This window comes from Procambarus clarkii, chromosome 88 (assembly GCF_040958095.1).
Source record: "Procambarus clarkii isolate CNS0578487 chromosome 88, FALCON_Pclarkii_2.0, whole genome shotgun sequence".
NCBI lineage: Eukaryota > Metazoa > Arthropoda > Malacostraca > Decapoda > Cambaridae > Procambarus > Procambarus clarkii.
The window spans coordinates 16,843,660-16,862,420 of NC_091237.1; the positions used below are offsets into that span (position 1 = coordinate 16,843,660).

Here is an 18,761-nt window from a genome sequence, read left to right on the forward strand (position 1 = left end):
TATGCACTAGTCAATAATTATTTATCATTCATCCTAATTAGCTATTTGATTCATTAAAAATAATTGCTTATCATTATACTATTTATTATTATTATTTATTATATAATAATAAATTTATTATTTATTAATTTATTATATATTAATTTATTATTTACCATTATAAAATAAACAAGTCCCCTATCTGAGCACGTTTTCTTCCAACCTCAGAAAAAATTGTGCACGAAAGAATTTAAGAAGAGATAGAACCGAAGCTAATTTAGGACTTCTCAGAGCAGTCCGAGATCATGTGCACGAAGAAACAGCAAAAATCAAAGAAGAAAAATGGCTTGAGTGGTGCGCCAAACTAAATCAGCATACATCCTTGGGTGACATCTGGAGGCTGATCAACAAGGCCAAAGGAAAATCGCTTCCTACTCCGCCGCATCATATTCATCCAGAGCAAGAAGCAGAAAGGTTAGCAAATCTATTTGCTTCAAGAGCCAGTTCCACTCAACTTCCTCAAGTAACTCTGACTCACCAACAAAGACTTCAAGCAGCAAGATGGAAAAAAATAGATGATGCTTTAGCCTTACTTGAACTAGACCAACCTAATCCAGGTGGGGGCGCATAGGCCTATATAATTGGCAGAAGAATTATGCCTACCGCTGAAATTACCTTTCACAAAATCTCTGGACCAAGGGATAGTCCCCCTAGATTGGAAATATGTAAATATTACTCCTATTTTCAATAAAGGCAGAAAGATATTTAGACAAAGGACTTCCGGTGGATGTAGTATATATGACTTTTGCTAAAGCCTTTGATAAGATACCACATGAAAGACTGGCAAGGAAATTGTAGGCACATGAAATAAATGCTGGAATACTAGAATGGATAAAACAATGGTTAAAACAAAATGAAACAATCGTGCTAAATGGGAATGAATCTGATTAGAGAAATACAATAAATAAATAAATAAATAAATAAATGTGGTAATTGGGGGTACTACAGGGGTCCATTTTTGGGCCAACTCTTTTTGACATATACATCAATGACATAGATGAGAATATTACAAACCACACCATCAAATTTACAGATGATAAAGATGTCATCTGTAACAATCGACTTGAGAATGGTCCAAGACGGACCGAAACGTTGTCGTCCCTTCACCTTCCAGTGTTTGGTCTGGTCAAACTACTTCAGCCACGATATTGTGATTCATCGCCTGCACAAAGAGCAAGGGTTTCAAGCTCAATAAGCTACAATGTAGGACTGAGAATAGGACATGTTTTTTTCACCCACAAGGTTATAAACTGATGGAACCGCTTACCCGCCGAAACCGTAAATGCCAAAACTCTGTTAAATTTTAAAATCCAACTGAAAAAATCATTAGGGCAAATGGGGGGCCGTTTGACAAACCGCCTGCTTCTTGTCGTCGATGAGGCCAATAGAGAATTAGTGGCCCACAGGTAAATTCAAACCCATGGAACCGCCTACCCGCTGTAGCTGTAACTGCCAAATTTCAAAATCCATCTGCACAAAATCATCAGGACAAATGGGAGGTTTCTTCGACAAGCCGCCGGCTTCCTGTCACCGAGTCCACCAGGGAGATAATGGCCCTCAGGAAAATTCAGATAAATGTTAAATTTAGGTATATTGTGTTTGCGAGCATGTCCTGACTCTAGGTCACAGTTTATAATTAGTTGCTCAGTGGCATTTTGAACTAGAACTAGGTATACACAAAAAATATGTTGTTATCCTAATCTACATGAAGGATTACAGAGTGTAGCTTACAAGATATCTATGAATTCATGTCGTCAAAAAGCTGAAGTGATTGAAGCAGGTGAATGAAGCAGTAGTGAGACTGCGTGAAGCAGTGAATGAAGCAGCAGGGCTTGTAGGCTGGGCTAGCAGAGCTGTAAACAAGACGAGTGTGGCGGAAGATTCATATCAAAGTTGTTTCCTGACTCTCCCTCGGAAAACATTAATTTTCCCGGAAACCCTTATTAGCTTACCTCTGAGACACCAGCCATGGACGCCACGGGCAGAGGAGAGCGTTGAGTGCCGACCACAAGTCACTGTCACCTCTGCAATTATATGGGCGCGGCAGCCATGTTCAATCAAAAGTACCAACCTAGTACCTCGAATCTTGCATAAAGATTAAATTACGCCGAAACTGAGACTCGTAGGAGACCTCTGCAATCAGGGTAAAGCTGCTTAAAATGATTTTGTGTTTGTCAAATATAGATGGTAGTGTACATGATGCAGTTCATACTGAATATAATTTTCGGCTATTGATAGGTTGCTGATGTGTATTTTACACTAGTTATAATATAATAGTAATAATGTTTATTTAAGAAATATAAAGGTGAAATTAATACAGGGGTTAACTGTTACAGAGGATGTAACAAATACCCAAAGCGTTTCGGACATAATTTAAAATAATTCGGTTAACTTATCTTTTGTCATTCCACCCAGAATGTTGAATGACCTTCCCAATCATGTCAAAGGCTGTACCCCACTCAACCAGTTTATGAGAAAAACTAAGTACTACCTAATAAACTCCATGTAGCATACCTTAACTTACAAATGTCAACCTATGTCTTGCTATTTTTAAACAGTATTGATTATTGACCAACTTGTTTAACTGCTGCTATCTGCCATGTATAAACTTAAAAAAAATTAATCTTCTGTTTATTTAGTTAAAATTTCTTCTGTTGTTCTGTTGCATTTTCTGCTGTTCAGTCCATCATGTAATTATTATCATTCTTCAAATCAATTTGTGATTTTGTTCTTAATTTGTATTAAGTTTTAGGCTAAGATTTTTCCTACAACTTGCCCGAAATGCTGTGCATACTAGTGGCTTTAGGCATTGTATGTACTAACTCTATCTATAAATTTCTATATCTATAATATAAATTTTGTTTCTTGTCCGAACCACTATGCATGCTTGTGGCTTTACAAGAATGTAAATTCAACTTAATTTCTATGTTCTCTGTTAATCCCCCAATGTACCTTCTTGTATATAAATAAATAAATAAATTAAATAAATACAACATTATGTTTGTAACTCATTTTCAATGTACTGTATGTACCTATACCTGAATAAACATCCTATCTTATTTATACGGTTGATGGGGGATAAACACATATTAAACGAGAAGCAAGCTAACAAATTGGATTGTTAAGAAAGTTAGCAAATGATATACAGATTTTAAGTGTTAATGAAGAAAGGCATAGACTATTATAGAATCATAAAACACTTATATAATACTACACTTATTATGTGTATTAAATAAGGGTCCCGGTAGCACAGTCGTGTTTGTTTTTGACACACAATTGAGAATTCTGGGTTCGAATCCCGGCGAACAGAAATGGTTAGGCACATTTCCATTCACCTAATGCCTCTGTTTACCTAACAGTGAGTAGGTACTCAGTAGTTAGTCTGCTTGTTGTGGGATTGCATCCTGGGCAGGGTCAGTAATTTGGCCTTAGGGGGATGGAGGATGGACCTCGATAAAGGCCAAACATGTATGAATACACTCTGGCTTCCTGTCCCTCAACACAATGAATTAAATTAAATTATTAAATAATATTACACTTATTTTATGTATCATGTAATTCTTAAATGTTACTGTTAAAAATATTGTCTTTATTTCCTTGATGTATCATACTTACCTTTTCCTGGTGGACAGGTCATTAATGGGTCAAGATGGCAGAAGGAATGCTATCATTATCCTGGAACAATCACAGTGCCACCTTCTGCCAGACCTTGGCTTCACTCAGAGCTAAGGTAATTACTCATTTCTATGCACTTAAATTCATTGTATTTTGTGAAGATTATCATTAAATGATAATTTTGCTCCAAATTCACTCCTTGCCTAAAAGAAGTTTATTAATGGGCATGACCCACACAACTGACAATAAGCCACATGGTGGTGCTTCATTAAGTTTTGGATATTAGGCATTATTGGAAAAGGTCACACTTATGAGAGGTAACTTCAGAATTGTCTGAATTGTGTAGGTGAATTTATATACAGTACTCATTTTTGTATTTGCATGCATGTGTGTCCTCGTTCTTAAGTAAAGAATTTCAAGGGACAGAAATACCCATATGTACACATGTACATTATTTCAGCCCATCCTCCTGTTTAGATAGTGCTTATACATAGTAACAGTGTGGACCATTGTACATATATTGACGTATTGGACAATTAGTAAGTAGAATTTGGTACTATTGAATTTGGACAAACTGGAAGAGATTTTGTATTTTCGCTAAACCTAACCTAAGCTAACCATCCTATACCTGACACATGCTATATGAGGCCTAATATAGTACATATGTGTGATATACTAGGCCTAGGAATATTTAGGCATGGTTTTTATTTATATTTTTTTTCCAGACTATGAAGTGAATAGCACGAAATTCTACTAAATGTCCATTACATCAATATTGTACAATTCAACGATTCACAGCGTCACAAAAAATATCTAATTAAATAAGGATGAGTTGCATTATTTAAGTGCTTTAAATATTTTTCTTTCTTTCGCTCAGGAGAGGTACACAGATGTGACGGTGACATGCGAAGGCAAGTTTTACCCAGTGCATAAACTTGTGTTGTCAACCTGTAGTGAATACTTTGAAAATATGTTTGAACACACACCTTGCAAGCATCCTGTCATTGTGCTGAGAGATGTCCAGTGTGATGAACTAGAGGCCTTGCTGAGCTACATGTATGCTGGTGTTGTAAGTGTTGCACAAACTGACTTACCTAGACTTATAAAAGTGGCTGAACTCCTGAAAATTAAAGGTCTTGCTGTTCCTGATGAACCACCCAGGAGTAGTAGTGGGTCAGCAATTAGCCAAAAAAGTGGCACTGGTAGAAGTAGTCCACACGTTCCAAGAAGACATTCACAGTGTTCTACTAATGTAAGACACAGTCCATATCCTAAAAGTAGATCCGCCCATAGTTCTAGTGATAAAGTTAGTCCACATCCGAAACGTCAATGTAGTGAAGAAGAAAACACAGTGTTGCAAGACAGGCTTGGTGTTCCTTTACTTAGTCCATCCAGATCAAAGGAGTCCTCACACAGCACAGAGACTGATTGGCAGGCAAAGCCCTGTAGATCCTCGATGGAAGAGCAACAGTTGGGTACTCAAAGAGATGGAGAATTGGGCAGAAAAACAGAAACAAGTTTGCAGGGACCTCCATCATCACAGGTTTGTAATCTAGCATTTATTTTTTAGATCTATTGTTTTGTGATTGATTGACTGGTATATAGGACTAATTATTCTGTTATTTCAGCATGAAAATCATTGTCACACTTTGTGAGTGTGAAGGAATGGAAATTGGATATGGAGAGATATCTTGGGAATATGTAAGTAGCTTACTTAGTGATATAAGCTTGACTGAAATGTGTTTAGAAGATTTTTATTAACATTTAAACCCTCTAAATATTTCAGGGTTCAGCATGTGAAATATTAATAAAAGAGGAAGTGATGGAGGATTTAATGGATAGTGAGGCAAATTCATCTGAGACTGGACTAGACTATGCTTCATTGATTAGTAATTCAGAATTGCCAACTGCAGCTAGAGGTGACCAAGGATTATCCCCTGCATCTAGAAGTGATCATTTAGATTCTACCAGTTTAATGAAGATTGAGCAATCTAATGCAGGCCAGCAACCTGGAAGTCGGACTGGCCTAAGACAGGACACCTATACGGAAGCATTAAATGCAACTTTACCAGGACCTTCAGACCTTCAAGGAGTAAGTATTGTTCTAATCTCATCTGTCATTGATTGTTGATTTTCAGTTGTTCTTTGATGTTATGAACCCATTGATGGAATTACAATTCAATTACAATTAGTAGAGGTTACAATTCACCTAGTAGTTACAATTCGATAGTAGAGGGAAAATTTATTGCTTTTCTATTTATTTATTAGGTCTGCCAGAGAGGGAGATACTTTTTGGTGTTGTGCTTTTTAATGTAAAGTGCTGTGTCATTGGTAAGGATATCCAAGGGTTTTCACAAAATTTTTTGTTTCTTTTATTTTTCTGGGAGGTGGCTTAACCTCTGTGGCTTCCCGGGCTTAATTCTGATTCCATGAAGCCTTAGCCCAGCACACCAGGCTTCTGAGACTCGACCATTGGTCACTTGGAGCTAGGCGCAGAATCTGGTTCACTTTAAGAGACAAGGGGAGCAGGGTGATCAGATACAGTACCTCCAAACATGGAAAAATCACCCCAGAGAATATAAGCACAACAAAACAAGTGACTGCTTAAAAGGAATTAAAGGAGTTACTATTCATAACTTAATATTTCTCATGGTCTATGAAATTCACAGAGCAAACTTTAAATTTCAACCAATAAACACCTACCAGGTGAACTTGTCTATAGAGATTTACCCTCATTGCCAGTACAGGTATTTCTCTTGATTGAGCCCCTTAAATTTTATTTTTTCAGTGCTAGGACCACGACACCAAATGAACCAGGCCTATTGACTTTCCCATGCCCAAAATTCTTTCTTAAACTCAAGATTTTTCTATGAAATATCTTGGAAACTCCTGTGGCTGCATTTTTTCTTGTTTAGAGGGATCCGTTACATATAGGTATGGATTTTGGGAGGTATCACAGTACATATAAAAATAATGCTTTATAGTAATAATAAAAATTTGCTTCGGCTTTTTCCACATTAATGTTAACAATATTACTCTTATTTCAGTGGTTTGGCGGCGAGGCTATGACTAGCATATCTATGGCTAAAGGTGGTATTGATGATGAAACTCAGATGTTCACTCAGGACATGCTGCAACAACCACACGAGAGGGTGAGTGTTATCTTCTAATATTATAGGAAAGTCAGAAGTTCGTATTCTGGGGGTTGACTACTGATACTTATAAGATAAAGCTTTCAAAGAAGTTTAAATTGTTTTCTTTATACAGTGAACCCTTAATTTGCATTGATGCTGCATTCAACAGACTTTCCAATATTTGGGTGTCCACTCCTATCTTAGCAAAACACACACACAAAGTACTGTACTGCAGAATACTATAGTACTGCCACCACTTCTGCACCACTCGTGTGGTAATTACAGTACTTGTTATAACGTCAGGCCTCACTGTATATAAATGATGCATTCTGGGTAAGCCTAGGCTTCATCAGATTTGCACAAAATTAACACAAGTTTATACTAGAAATAAGAATGCATTCCAGAGACTTCCAAGTCATCCTTCATTCTATTTCTCTCTCTAACAAAGACATACCACCTTGAACATCATTCTACCACCACTGTTCTTTTTCTATGAGATAGAAGCCCTAAACAAGAAAATATTCAACACAGAATATACAGTCATACTAAATGAAACAAGTATAAATGAAAACCTAAATGAAAACCTAAATGAAAACCAGAATGAAAACCAAAATGAAAGTCTAAATGTAGATCCATCCATCTACTCGTCTATCCAACTATATCCATCTACTACTAGTATAGTTATCCATCCATCTATCTTTCCATCTACTCGTCTATCTATCCATCTATCTACATCCTCCCTACTCCTTCCTGTCCCTCCTCTTCCCCTGTCCCCAATCCCTTGTCCTCCACACTCACCCCTCCTTTCCATCCCCCCCCCCCATCTCCCATCCTCCATCTCACCTCTCCTGTCTCTTCCACCTCTCCTTGTCTTCCCCACCCTTCCCCCTACCCTTGTCTTTCCCACCCTTCCCCCTTCTGCCCCTCTCGCTCTTCCCATCATCCTTCCTCTTTCCCCCTCCAGTGTTTCCCCTCATCCTCCCTCCCACGTCATCCCCTCTCTCTGTTCCCCCCTTCCCACAGTACCTTTCTTCCCCAGTACTTCCTCCCCCCCCAGCCACTCGCACATATAATATTATATGATAATATATAAAATATAATATTATGGAGCAATAAAACTTTTTAAATTTTTTTTCTGCCTACTGACAAAAAAGTCTTTGGCCATCTCCACCAATATTTCACACTTGACCAGAATTGAATTTGAGAATTGGATGGGTGTGAATAATTAATAATTCTTAAATCATTTAACTTTTGCCTACCTTCACCTGTCATTGTCCATCCCCATACCTCTGACAATTTCCCCTCCAAATGTGGGTAATGCCAGTTCCAAGCATCTATCCTCCAACTTTGGACAGACAGACATTCTCTCTTATAGTATAGATAAATAGAATAACAACAGTAAGGAATAATGTGATAAAAACAAATACAAAATACAAATACAAATATTTATTCAGGTAAAGTACATACCCTGTACATACAAAGTGAGATACAAAAAGTTGATGGATTAATAGATAGAGCTAGTACATACAATGCTCTAAGCCACTATTACGCAAAGCGTTTCGGGCAGAAAAAAGCCACTATTACACAAAGCGTTTCAGGCATTTCCTGTACCATAAGGCTGAGGTGGAAAGATAACATTCTTATGAAAAACGACAAGGATGTGTGTGGAGAATTCAATGAGAGATCTCAAGAGGTCTGCAAAAAAGAACCACTGTAAAGATAAAAAATGCAAGACAAAAGTTGGCAGAAGAAGCACGAGGTGACATGGTAATCACTGTAGATGAGGTCAGAAAACACCTGAAAGAACTAGTAGATGCAATAGAAGCAACAAGATTTGCCTTAATATGATTATAACTATTAAAAGTGGTTTGCAGATATACTTTGTCATCCACTAACTAGACTTTTAAATAATGCACTTTGAGACAAGAGAATATAATATACATATCACATACACGAGTCCCATAATTTTGAGCAAAGCGATGTTCCACACACTGAACTATATAAATTCCACAAATTATACACTTTTGAATAATAAAACAGCAAAAAACTAGAGAAGAAACGAATGCGAAAGATCAGAATAATTGTGACACATTATATAAGCGGCAACTGCCGTCCCACGAGGTGACCAGGCCGAGTGACCCCGAGCGCTCCATTGCTCGGCGCCCATAATTTGCTCAACTTCCCAGCTCCATCACAGCTAAAGTATGTCACATTCAATATTTTTTTTAGTTTTCTGTGATCAGAGACTGCGTTTTAACAATATAAGAAGAGAAAATAATTTTGGGGAAACAATTTATTTTCGGCACACCACGGATTTGTTGTATTTTAATGCAGAGCAGTGCAGTGGTTAAGACTATATAGCACTTGGAAGGGGTCAGGATAAGGATTTGGGATGGGACGGGGGAATGGAATGGTGCCCAACCACTTGGACGGTTAGGGATTGAACGCCAGCCTGCATGAAGCGAGACTGTCGCTCTACTGTCCAACCCAAGTGGTTGGGCACAGAGAGAAGGGGGGGCGGGTAAGGAAGGAGTGGCCTCGCTCATCTTATATCGTTATTATTTATAGGCACACCAAATTTTTATTCATATACTGTATTAGTTGTTAGTTTTTCACTATGCATAAACATTTATTGTACCATTTCCTATAAGAAAAATTTGGTGATTAATTGCCCAATAAGGACAAATTTTTGTAAACCCAGATTTAATGCAAATACCTGAAAGTAAAGATAAGTACACTTCCTGAAAATGTGAGCATCACTTGTGCCCTCACAGGCAGCTCGCTTATTGTTTTTCATTACTATACGGTAAATACATATAAACTTTGTATTTCTTACACTGTATTTTAAAACATGTCTTCATATTTACATTTATATAATTTAAAAAAATAGATCATGGCAGCACCAATGTAGAAATGTGCAAACAACTTCTTAGGTTATAAAGATAACAAATAAACCGTGTTCATACAACTTTGTGCTTTGCCCACTCATAATGATTGAGGATTCACTATACCAAATTAATGTTGAAGAAAACTTTTGTAAATTAAGAAGTTATTGTAACCTCCAGGACGACTTCTTGTACTTTAAGAGTAGTTGATCACCGGTTAGAGAAAATAGCTGTTACATCTACTATGTAATTAGCTCAACAACTTTTCAGCATATAAAATGCTCTTACGGTATTTGGCCACAGTCAACCAAGAAGACTGTTTATTTGCAGTAATATTAAATATATTTTATTACATACACACTATTGTTTTCCAGTACAATGGAAGCCCACTGACCACTGTGTATGTTACCGGTAATTTTATATAATTATGATGTTTTGCTCAATATAGTGTAGAAGGTTGTGTTTTAATATTCTTTTACAGTCCAAGGGAATGTCTCATAATTTTATGGTAAGCTGCTTCTTTAGTAATATGTTGCTTTATTATATCCAATACTTTGTATTTGCAAAACTGTGTTTAATCCTAGTGTAATAAATTTACTGCTGTAATTATGGACAAAAGACAGGAATGATATTCTTCAAAAGATACTTCCCAAAGCAGCTTTAGAAAGCTGCCATATTGATTATAAGATCTTAAATGTATATTAAATCTAATGTTTTTAAAGTAATCAAGAAGTTGAAATCATTATTTTTACGCATAATCTCAGTTGACCTCTTAATATTGCATACAATATTACCAAATACTGTACTGTATTAAAAATGATAAGTAGTAATTGTATAATGTGTTCTCATTTTGACACTACAGTAATTATAATACTAAAATATGGTTTATTAGAGACCCTGCCTCTTCTATAAGGTCCTTCAATTGAGCATACAGTTTGATTTTTGCTGGTTGGTGAGTTTTAAATTGGCATTAGCTCATTGCTGAAGCGTAAAAAGAACTATTCTTGTATGACATGCCTCTGTTCATTTTATTGTGAAAAGCACACAAATTTCTTAAATCATTAACATATTTTCCCAGCATATGATCTGTGCCTTGTTTACATCTTTTGCCAACACATTTGCACTCATAATTGCAACAAAGGGTGAAGTATCTTGAGTCAAGTTGAGTTACTGTACCTTTATACCAAGCAGCAATGATTCATTCAAGATTTCCTGAAACAACAGGGGCTAAATGCACTGGAATACAGAAATGTATTTACAGTTCTTAAATGCAGATGCAATATACATTGAAATGTATATTGCATTTACAATAAATGCAGATGCTATATACATTGAAATTTATTATGGATTTACTTGGGCAGTAAAATTCAGACATTCTGCAGTTTTTGAGAATGAGAATTGTCTTAACACTTTAGCATTCCAGTGATGCTAAAATGCGACAGTCATCTCGAAATTCCCCCCCCTTTTTTTAGCACAGTGTAAGTATAACTTATCAGGGGACCATCCAGAGATTACCTCAGACAACTATCTACCACTCAAGACATTAATTGCTTTGCTTGTGAGAATTTTCACTATGCTAATTACCTGCTGGAAAAGTATGAAAGCTATTTTTTTTTCAGTAACATTGACTGATAATGTCTACACATTTCATTTTTTTATGTTGAAAAATAAGTGGAAAATTTTGAGGAATATATGAGGAATGTTGAAATGTTCGTGAAAATTTGTATATTTAGTACCATCACAAATATTCTATTATCAAATCACATATTATTTTGCATCTGTACTCTAGCAAATTCATTTACCAACATTTTGACACAAGACTTGAGTAATAACCTTAAACTATCAGTAAACAATCAAGAGAGAGAATAAACATGAGATGCCCGGAATGTGTATGGTCTGGAATGCACTGACAAATTAAAACATCGAAGTGGTTACTTAGATGTATGTTAACCCCTAAGCTGCTGGGGCTATTTGGTCTTCAACACCCACAGGTAAAAAAATTGTCCTATAAAACTGTGAATTTGTGTTCCCTGACCATGAGAAAAAAATTTAATTATACTTACCAATGACGTAAATGAGCCAACAAGATGAGCCATGACGTCATACTCAACATGGTTGCTCATGCAATGAGCATCCCGGAGGCGTCACGTGTGGTCTTCAAGCAGCCAGAGATGCCATGAATTTATTTTCACGGCATTATTTACAGTGTCTAGGTATATTTTACCACATTTTTTTCACTAATTGTGTTGTATATAATGTTACTTGATGTTGAATTATAATACAGTTCTGTACAACTTGCATCCATTCAATATACACTTGCATATTAGTATCACAATTATGCGCACACAAATGTTTTCTATTACACCATATATAATATGTATTCAGATTTTTCATCAATATATATACAGTATACACACATTCACTCAATATTTACTGGTTTTTGCACCATTATTGCACATTTAGAGGTCCTTGACACAGTGGTAGTTGTTGAAGCAGTTGACACCACACAAACGGACAGCACATGCTTCACACCAAGTTTGCACCCGTTATGTTTCTGTGCTCTCGTTTGTGTGGTTTTACAAACTATGCAATCACATTGGCCTATTGCACGCTTTCCAGCTGGTGACAAATATTTTAGTCTGTGTACATGAAAGGCCTCCGTGTAAGTGAGACCGGGTGTAGGAGCATGGTGCAATACTGGGTTCTGAATGAGTCTTTGTATGCCAGGAATGTCTTTGCCAAACTTTGTTAGTACTGTAACTGTGTCACAACTAAAACTAAATATACGAAAGTTGGTTTACGACCTGTTTTCACCAGATACATATTGAAACTGTTCAACATGGTTATGTCAACAAGATGGAAAACATTTTTTCGTCCACCTCAATGTTTTCCGTACACATTAGACAGCGCCCACCATCATGTCACATTTATCAACTGAACGCATTTTGATATCATAGTCCAGAACACAATCTGTTTTATATATTGATTGTTTCGTTGTTCGGTTCACCTTGCCACTGTGCAACATTGTACCATTGTGAACGGTTGTCAACATGTTCACTTCTCTCCTGTCTTTTCACTGCACTGAGAGTATTTGATCACTCTTTCTTAGCTGACAGTCACCAACATCACTATTATTGTCAAACACTGGCATATTCCTTCTTCTTGCCTTTACTGTGCCACACACTCCAGTTCTATTTTCAAGCAAGAACCTAGTTAGCAAGGGACTTGTATAATAGTTATCTGTGTATAAAATGTGGCCTTTGTTCAGCCATGGTGCCATCAGTGTCTTCACCACACCACCTGAGAAATCATGTTGGTCATTACTGGGAATATCTACATTCCTAGCAGTATACAGAATCATGTGAAACACAAGTCCTGTTTCACAGGACATTCTTGTATCAACATGTTAAACAAGCTACAGGGATGAGGGAATTGGACGTTCCCTCCGTGCTAGATTTGATATTTACCAGGAAGGAGGAAGAGATATTTGACATTCAGTACCTTCTTCCCTTGGGTAAAAGTGACCATGTCTTTTTGGGAATAAAGTATGCAATGCATTATAATCTGGAAGAATATAAGGAGGTTGAAGCAGTTGAAAAACCTGACTTCAGGAGAAGATATTATGGTGACCTTAGAATTTTTTTTAGTGAGTATAATTGGACAGACTTGTAGCTAGGCAAGGAAGTAAATGAGATGTATGTCAAGTTTTGTGAAATATATGATAAAGGCACAAAATATTTTATACCAAAACAGAAATGCAGAACTAGGAAACAGGATTGGTTTAACAGAAATTGCGAGAGAGCCAGAGACCAAAAGACACAAAAATGGAATCAATATAGGAAGAGTCCAAACCCCCAAACATACCAGTGATACAAAGATGCAAGAAACAACTACACGACAGTGAGGAGAGAGGCAGAAATAAATTTTGAAAAAGGGATTGTAGACAAATGTAAAACAGAACCAGGTCTATTCTATAAATTCATAAACAACAAATTGCAGGTAAAGGATAATATTCAGAGGTTGAAAATGGAAATAGATTCATGGAAAATGAAAAGGAAATGTGTGAAACATTAAACGAAAAGTTCCAAAGTGTGTTTGTACAAAATGAAATCTTCAAGGAACCAGACACAATAAGAATTCCAGAGAACAACATAGAGCACATAGAGGTGTCCAGAGACGAAGTGGAAAGAATGCTCAAGGAGCTACATAAGAACAAAGCAGTTGGTCCAGATGGAGTTTCACCATGGGTTCTGAGAGAATGTGCACCTGAGCTCAGCATTCCACTTCAACTGATTTTTCAGGCATCCATGTTTACAGGAGTTGTAGCTGATGTGTGGAAAAAGGCTAACATAGTTCCAATCTACAAAAGTGGCAGCAAGGAAGACCCCCCTTAATTATAGACCTGTATCATTGACAAGTGTCATAGTCAAAATATTGGAAAAAATAATTAAAACTAAATGGGTGAACACCTGGAGAAAAACGAGATAATATCAGACAGACAGTATAGTTTTCGATCTGGAAGATCCTGTGTAACGAACTTATTCATTTTCTATGATCGAGCAACAGAGATCTTACAGGAAAGAGATGATTGGATTGACTGCATCTATCTGGACCTAAAAAAGGCTTTTGACAGAGTTCCACATAAGAGGTTGTTCTGGAAACTGGAACATATTGGCGGGGTGACAGGTAAGCTTCTAACATGGATGAAAAATTTCCTGACTGACAGAAAAATGAGGGCTGTAATCAGAGGCAATGTATCGGATTGGAGGAAGGTCAAGAGTGGAGTACCACAGGGTTCAGTTCTTGCACCGGTAATGTTCATTGTCTACATAAACGATCTATCAGTTGGAATACAGAATTACACGAACATGTTTGCTGATGATGCTAAGATGATAGGGAAGATAAGAAACCTAGATGATTGCCATGCCCTTCAAGAAGACCTGGACAAAATAAGTATATGGAGCACCACTTGGCAAATGGAATTCAATGTGAATAAATGCCATGTTATGGAATGTGGAATAGGAGAACATAGACCCCACACAACCTATATATTATGTGAGAAATCTTTAAAGAATTCTGATAAAGAAAGAGATCTAGGAGTGGTTCTAGATAGAAAACTATCACCTGAGGACCACATAAAGAATATTGTGCAAGGAGCCTATGCTATGCTTTCTAACTTCAGAATTGCTTTTAAATACATGGATGGCGATATACTAAAGAAATTGTTCATGACTTTTGTTAGGCCAAAGCTAGAATATGCAGCTGTTGTGTGGTGCCCATATCTTAAGAAGCACATCAACAAACTGGAAAAGGTGCAAAGACATGCTACTAAGTGGCTCCCAGAACTGAAGGGCAAGAGCTACGAGGAGAGGTTAGAAGCATTAAATATGCCAAAACTAGAAGACAGAAGAAAAAGAGGTGATATGATCACTACGTACAAAATAGTAACAGGAATTGATAAAATTGATAGGGAAGATTTCCTGAGACCTGGAACTTCAAGAACAAGAGGTCATAGATTTAAACTAGCTAAACACAGATGCCGAAGAAATATTAGAAAATTCACCTTCGTAAATAGAGTGGTAGACGGTTGGAACAAGTTAAGTGAGAAGGTGGTGGAGGCCAAGGCCGTCAGTAGTTTCAAAGCGTTATATGACAGAGTGATGGGAAGACGGGACACCACGAGCGTAGCTCTCATCCTGTAACTACACTTAGGTAATTACTTAGGTAATTACACATCAAAACTAATCCCTTTTACCAGAGTCTGCAAAGTCTGGTGGCGGCCAGACTGGCAGGCCTCGGGCTAGATCAGGCCTCGGGCCAGATCAGGCCTCGGGCCAGATCAGGCCTCGGGCCAGATCAGGCCTCGGGTCAGACCAGACCTCAGGCCAGGCCTTAGGCCAGACTAAGCCTCAGGCCAGGCCTTAGGCCAGACTAGGCCTCAGGCCAGACGTTAGGGCAGACCAGGCCCTTGGCCTGGCCTTAGGCCAGACCAGACCTCAGGCCAGGCCTTAGGCCAGACTAAGCCTCAGGCCAGGCCTTAGGCCAGACTAGGCCTCAGGCCAGACGTTAGGGCAGACCAGGCCCTTGGCCTGGCCTTAGGCCAGACCAGGCCCTCAGCCAGGCCTGGGGCTTGTTTTCAAACAAGCCCCGTGCTTGTAAACAGCACGGGGCTTGTTAAGGTTGATTGGGTCAGAACAAGTAGAGTTGAGGAACGTTACGTAGGCTGCTAGATGAAAAATAAATCCCCTAATTTTAGTAGGGAACTACAGTCTTCAGCCTGTACACATTGTTTTTTAACAAATTTTTGTGTTATAATATTAGATAATATTTCTTTAGTTTTTACTTTCATGAATTGTTTTAGCATAATTCTAGGTTATTCTATACACCACTGTAATCATAGGGCCTTCCACTTGGTTCTCATCCACTTGATGGTCTCTCCTGACTCTCCCAACACCCCGTACCCGAAACTACACACCCCAGCACCTCCCATACCCCGCACCTCAAGCTACTAATGTACGGGATAAATACGGTATGACCCGATGCACGTCTGCGGTATCCAACAGAATCTCCAGTCTTCCGAATTTCTGTCCGGATATGGTGAAGTTTAGCAGAAAGATATCTGGACTTGATTTAAAATCTATACAAGTCTGCTCTATCCGGCCTAATCTAAAAAAATATCCAGATGCAATTTTGGCTGGATAACCCAAATATCCGGTTCATTGGAATTCAAATAAGCGAGCTCATACAGTACAGAAATGTGACAATACAGTCCATGTCCTGACAACACACTACCCCAGCACACAATGGCTGAAATATACCAACTATTCCTTCCCATCAACTCATTCCAATGTTTTAGATGCTCAAATTATTTTTTATAATACACCCTTATAGAAGTTCATAGGGCTTTAATGTAAGGCACTGGCTTTTAAGTCGTATCAGGGAGTGCAAGGTATCGACACCTTTCCTTACAAAAGGAAAGTGAATATATGGTCTTCCTAGCAATAACTGATCCTCCTCAGAGGTATTTAAACACTCAAGCACCAGCATACCAAGTCCGTAACATACCTTTTCTGGAAACTTCGTCCTCCAGTTACCTTTAGGGCCAATCATTGTTAACACTTTCCCCCTGGTCTGACGGGCCACCTGCATCGCACCGGAAGGTAGACTGAGCATTGCCAGTGAGCACACAACCCAATGTCAAACTATTTCACTTACAGTGTTTATATTTAATAATAGAACTATGCATTAATTTATGCATGACGCCGTTTGCATCATCACTCACTCTGTGTATTGTTTTAATGATGACGAGTGCATCATCAGGGAGAGAAAGTGTTAAGTCATATACAGAAAAAAGGGGGGGGGGGTTGTAAATAATAGTTTCTGTAATTACGATGGGTTTATTCGCAAGTGTTGAAGTTACTTTACTAAGTAACCATTGCAAAGGGGGTATTATTCCACAAATTAGGTACAGTATTACCTTTACTATGGGTTCATTAAAATCTAGGACTTGTAATTACCTAAGTGTAATTACCTAAGTGTAGTTACAGGATGAGAGCTACGCTCGTGGTGTCCCGTCTTCCCAGCACTCTTTGTCATATAACGCTTTGAAACTACTGACGGTCTTGGCCTCCACCACCTTCTCACTTAACTTGTTCCAACCGTCTACCACTCTATTTGCGAAGGTGAATTTTCTTATATTTCTTCGGCATCTGTGTTTAGCTAGTTTAAATCTATGGCCTCTTGTTCTTGAAGTTCCAGGTCTCAGGAAGTCTTCCCTGTCGATTTTATCAATTCCTGTTACTATTTTGTACGTAGTGATCATATCACCTCTTTTTCTTCTGTCTTCTAGTTTTGGCATATTTAATGCTTCTAACCTCTCCTCGTAGCTCTTGCCCTTCAGTTCTGGGAGCCACTTAGTAGCATGTCTTTGCACCTTTTTCAGTTTGTTGATGTGCTTCTTAAGATATGGGCACCACACAACAGCTGCATATTCTAGCTTTGGCCTAACAAAAGTCATGAACAATTTCTTTAGTATATCGCCATCCATGTATTTAAATGCAATTCTGAAGTTAGAAAGCATTGCATAGGCTCCTTGCACAATATTCTTAATGTGGTCCTCAGGTGATAGTTTTCTATCTAGAACCACTCCTAGATCTCTTTCTTTATCAGAATTCTTTAAAGATTTCTCACATAATATATAGGTTGTGTGGGGTCTATGTTCTCCTATTCCACATTCCATAACATGACATTTATTAACATTAAATTCCATTTGCCAAGTGGTGCTCCATATACTTATTTTGTCCAGGTCTTCTTGAAGGGCATGACAATCATCTAAATTTCTTATCCTTCCTATTATCTTAGCATCATCAGCAAACATGTTCATATAATTCTGTATACCAACTGGTAGATCATTTATGTACACAATAAACATCACTGGTGCAAGAACTGAACCCTGTGGTACTCCACTTGTGACATTTCTCCATTCCGATACATTGCCTCTGATTACTGCCCTCATTTTTCTATCAGTCAGAAAATTTTTCATCCATGATAGAAGCTTACCTGTCACCCCTCCAATATTTTCCAGTTTTCAGAACAACCTCTTATGTGGAACTCTGTCGAAAGCCTTTTTTAGGTCCAGATAGATGCAGTCAACCCAGCCATCTCTTTCCTGTAATATCTCTGTGGCCCGATCATAGAAACTGAGTAAATTCGATACACAGGATCTTCCTGATCGAAAACCATACTGTCTGTCTGATATTATATCATTTCTCTCCAGGTGTTCTACCCATTTAGTTTTGATTAGCTTTTCCAATACTTTCACTATTACACTTGTCAATGATACAGGTCTATAATTGAGGGGGTCTTCCCTGCTGCCACTTTTGTAGATTGGAACTATGTTAGCCTGTTTCCACACGTCTGCTACGATTCCTGTACACATTGTAAGTTACTATATGCTGTAATCTCACAAGAATTTACTGTGCCGTTTTCATGAACATTAACAATGTACTAAGGGTTATACATGTCACCAGACAAATTTAAATTATAGACTAATAAGGCACAGGACACATACTCAAAAGTGAACCCCAGC

At 37.8% G+C, this 18,761-nt stretch overlaps 1 protein-coding gene across 10 annotated transcripts in view; it reads left to right on the plus strand.

Moving 5' to 3' along the window:
• Window positions 1-778: 778 nt before the first annotated feature.
• LOC123745833 (protein abrupt) overlaps window positions 779-18,761 on the plus strand; it is a 74,355-nt gene continuing 56,372 nt past the window's right edge. For 2 of the 10 annotated variants that reach the window (XR_011225716.1, XM_045726864.2), the window contains exons 1-5: window positions 1,083-2,183; window positions 3,672-3,769; window positions 4,532-5,197; window positions 5,441-5,746; window positions 6,702-6,806. Coding sequence is in view for 9 of the 10 variants with exons in the window: in XM_045726864.2 (XP_045582820.1) it covers window positions 3,689-3,769; window positions 4,532-5,197; window positions 5,441-5,746; window positions 6,702-6,806 (1,158 nt within the window). In the remaining variant the exon portion in view is untranslated. Of the gene's footprint in view, window positions 2,184-3,671; window positions 3,770-4,531; window positions 5,198-5,440; window positions 5,747-6,701; window positions 6,807-18,761 lie in introns of all 10 variants that reach the window. The other 8 variants (XM_045726871.2, XM_045726869.2, XM_069317596.1 and 5 more) reach the window with 7 other exon arrangements.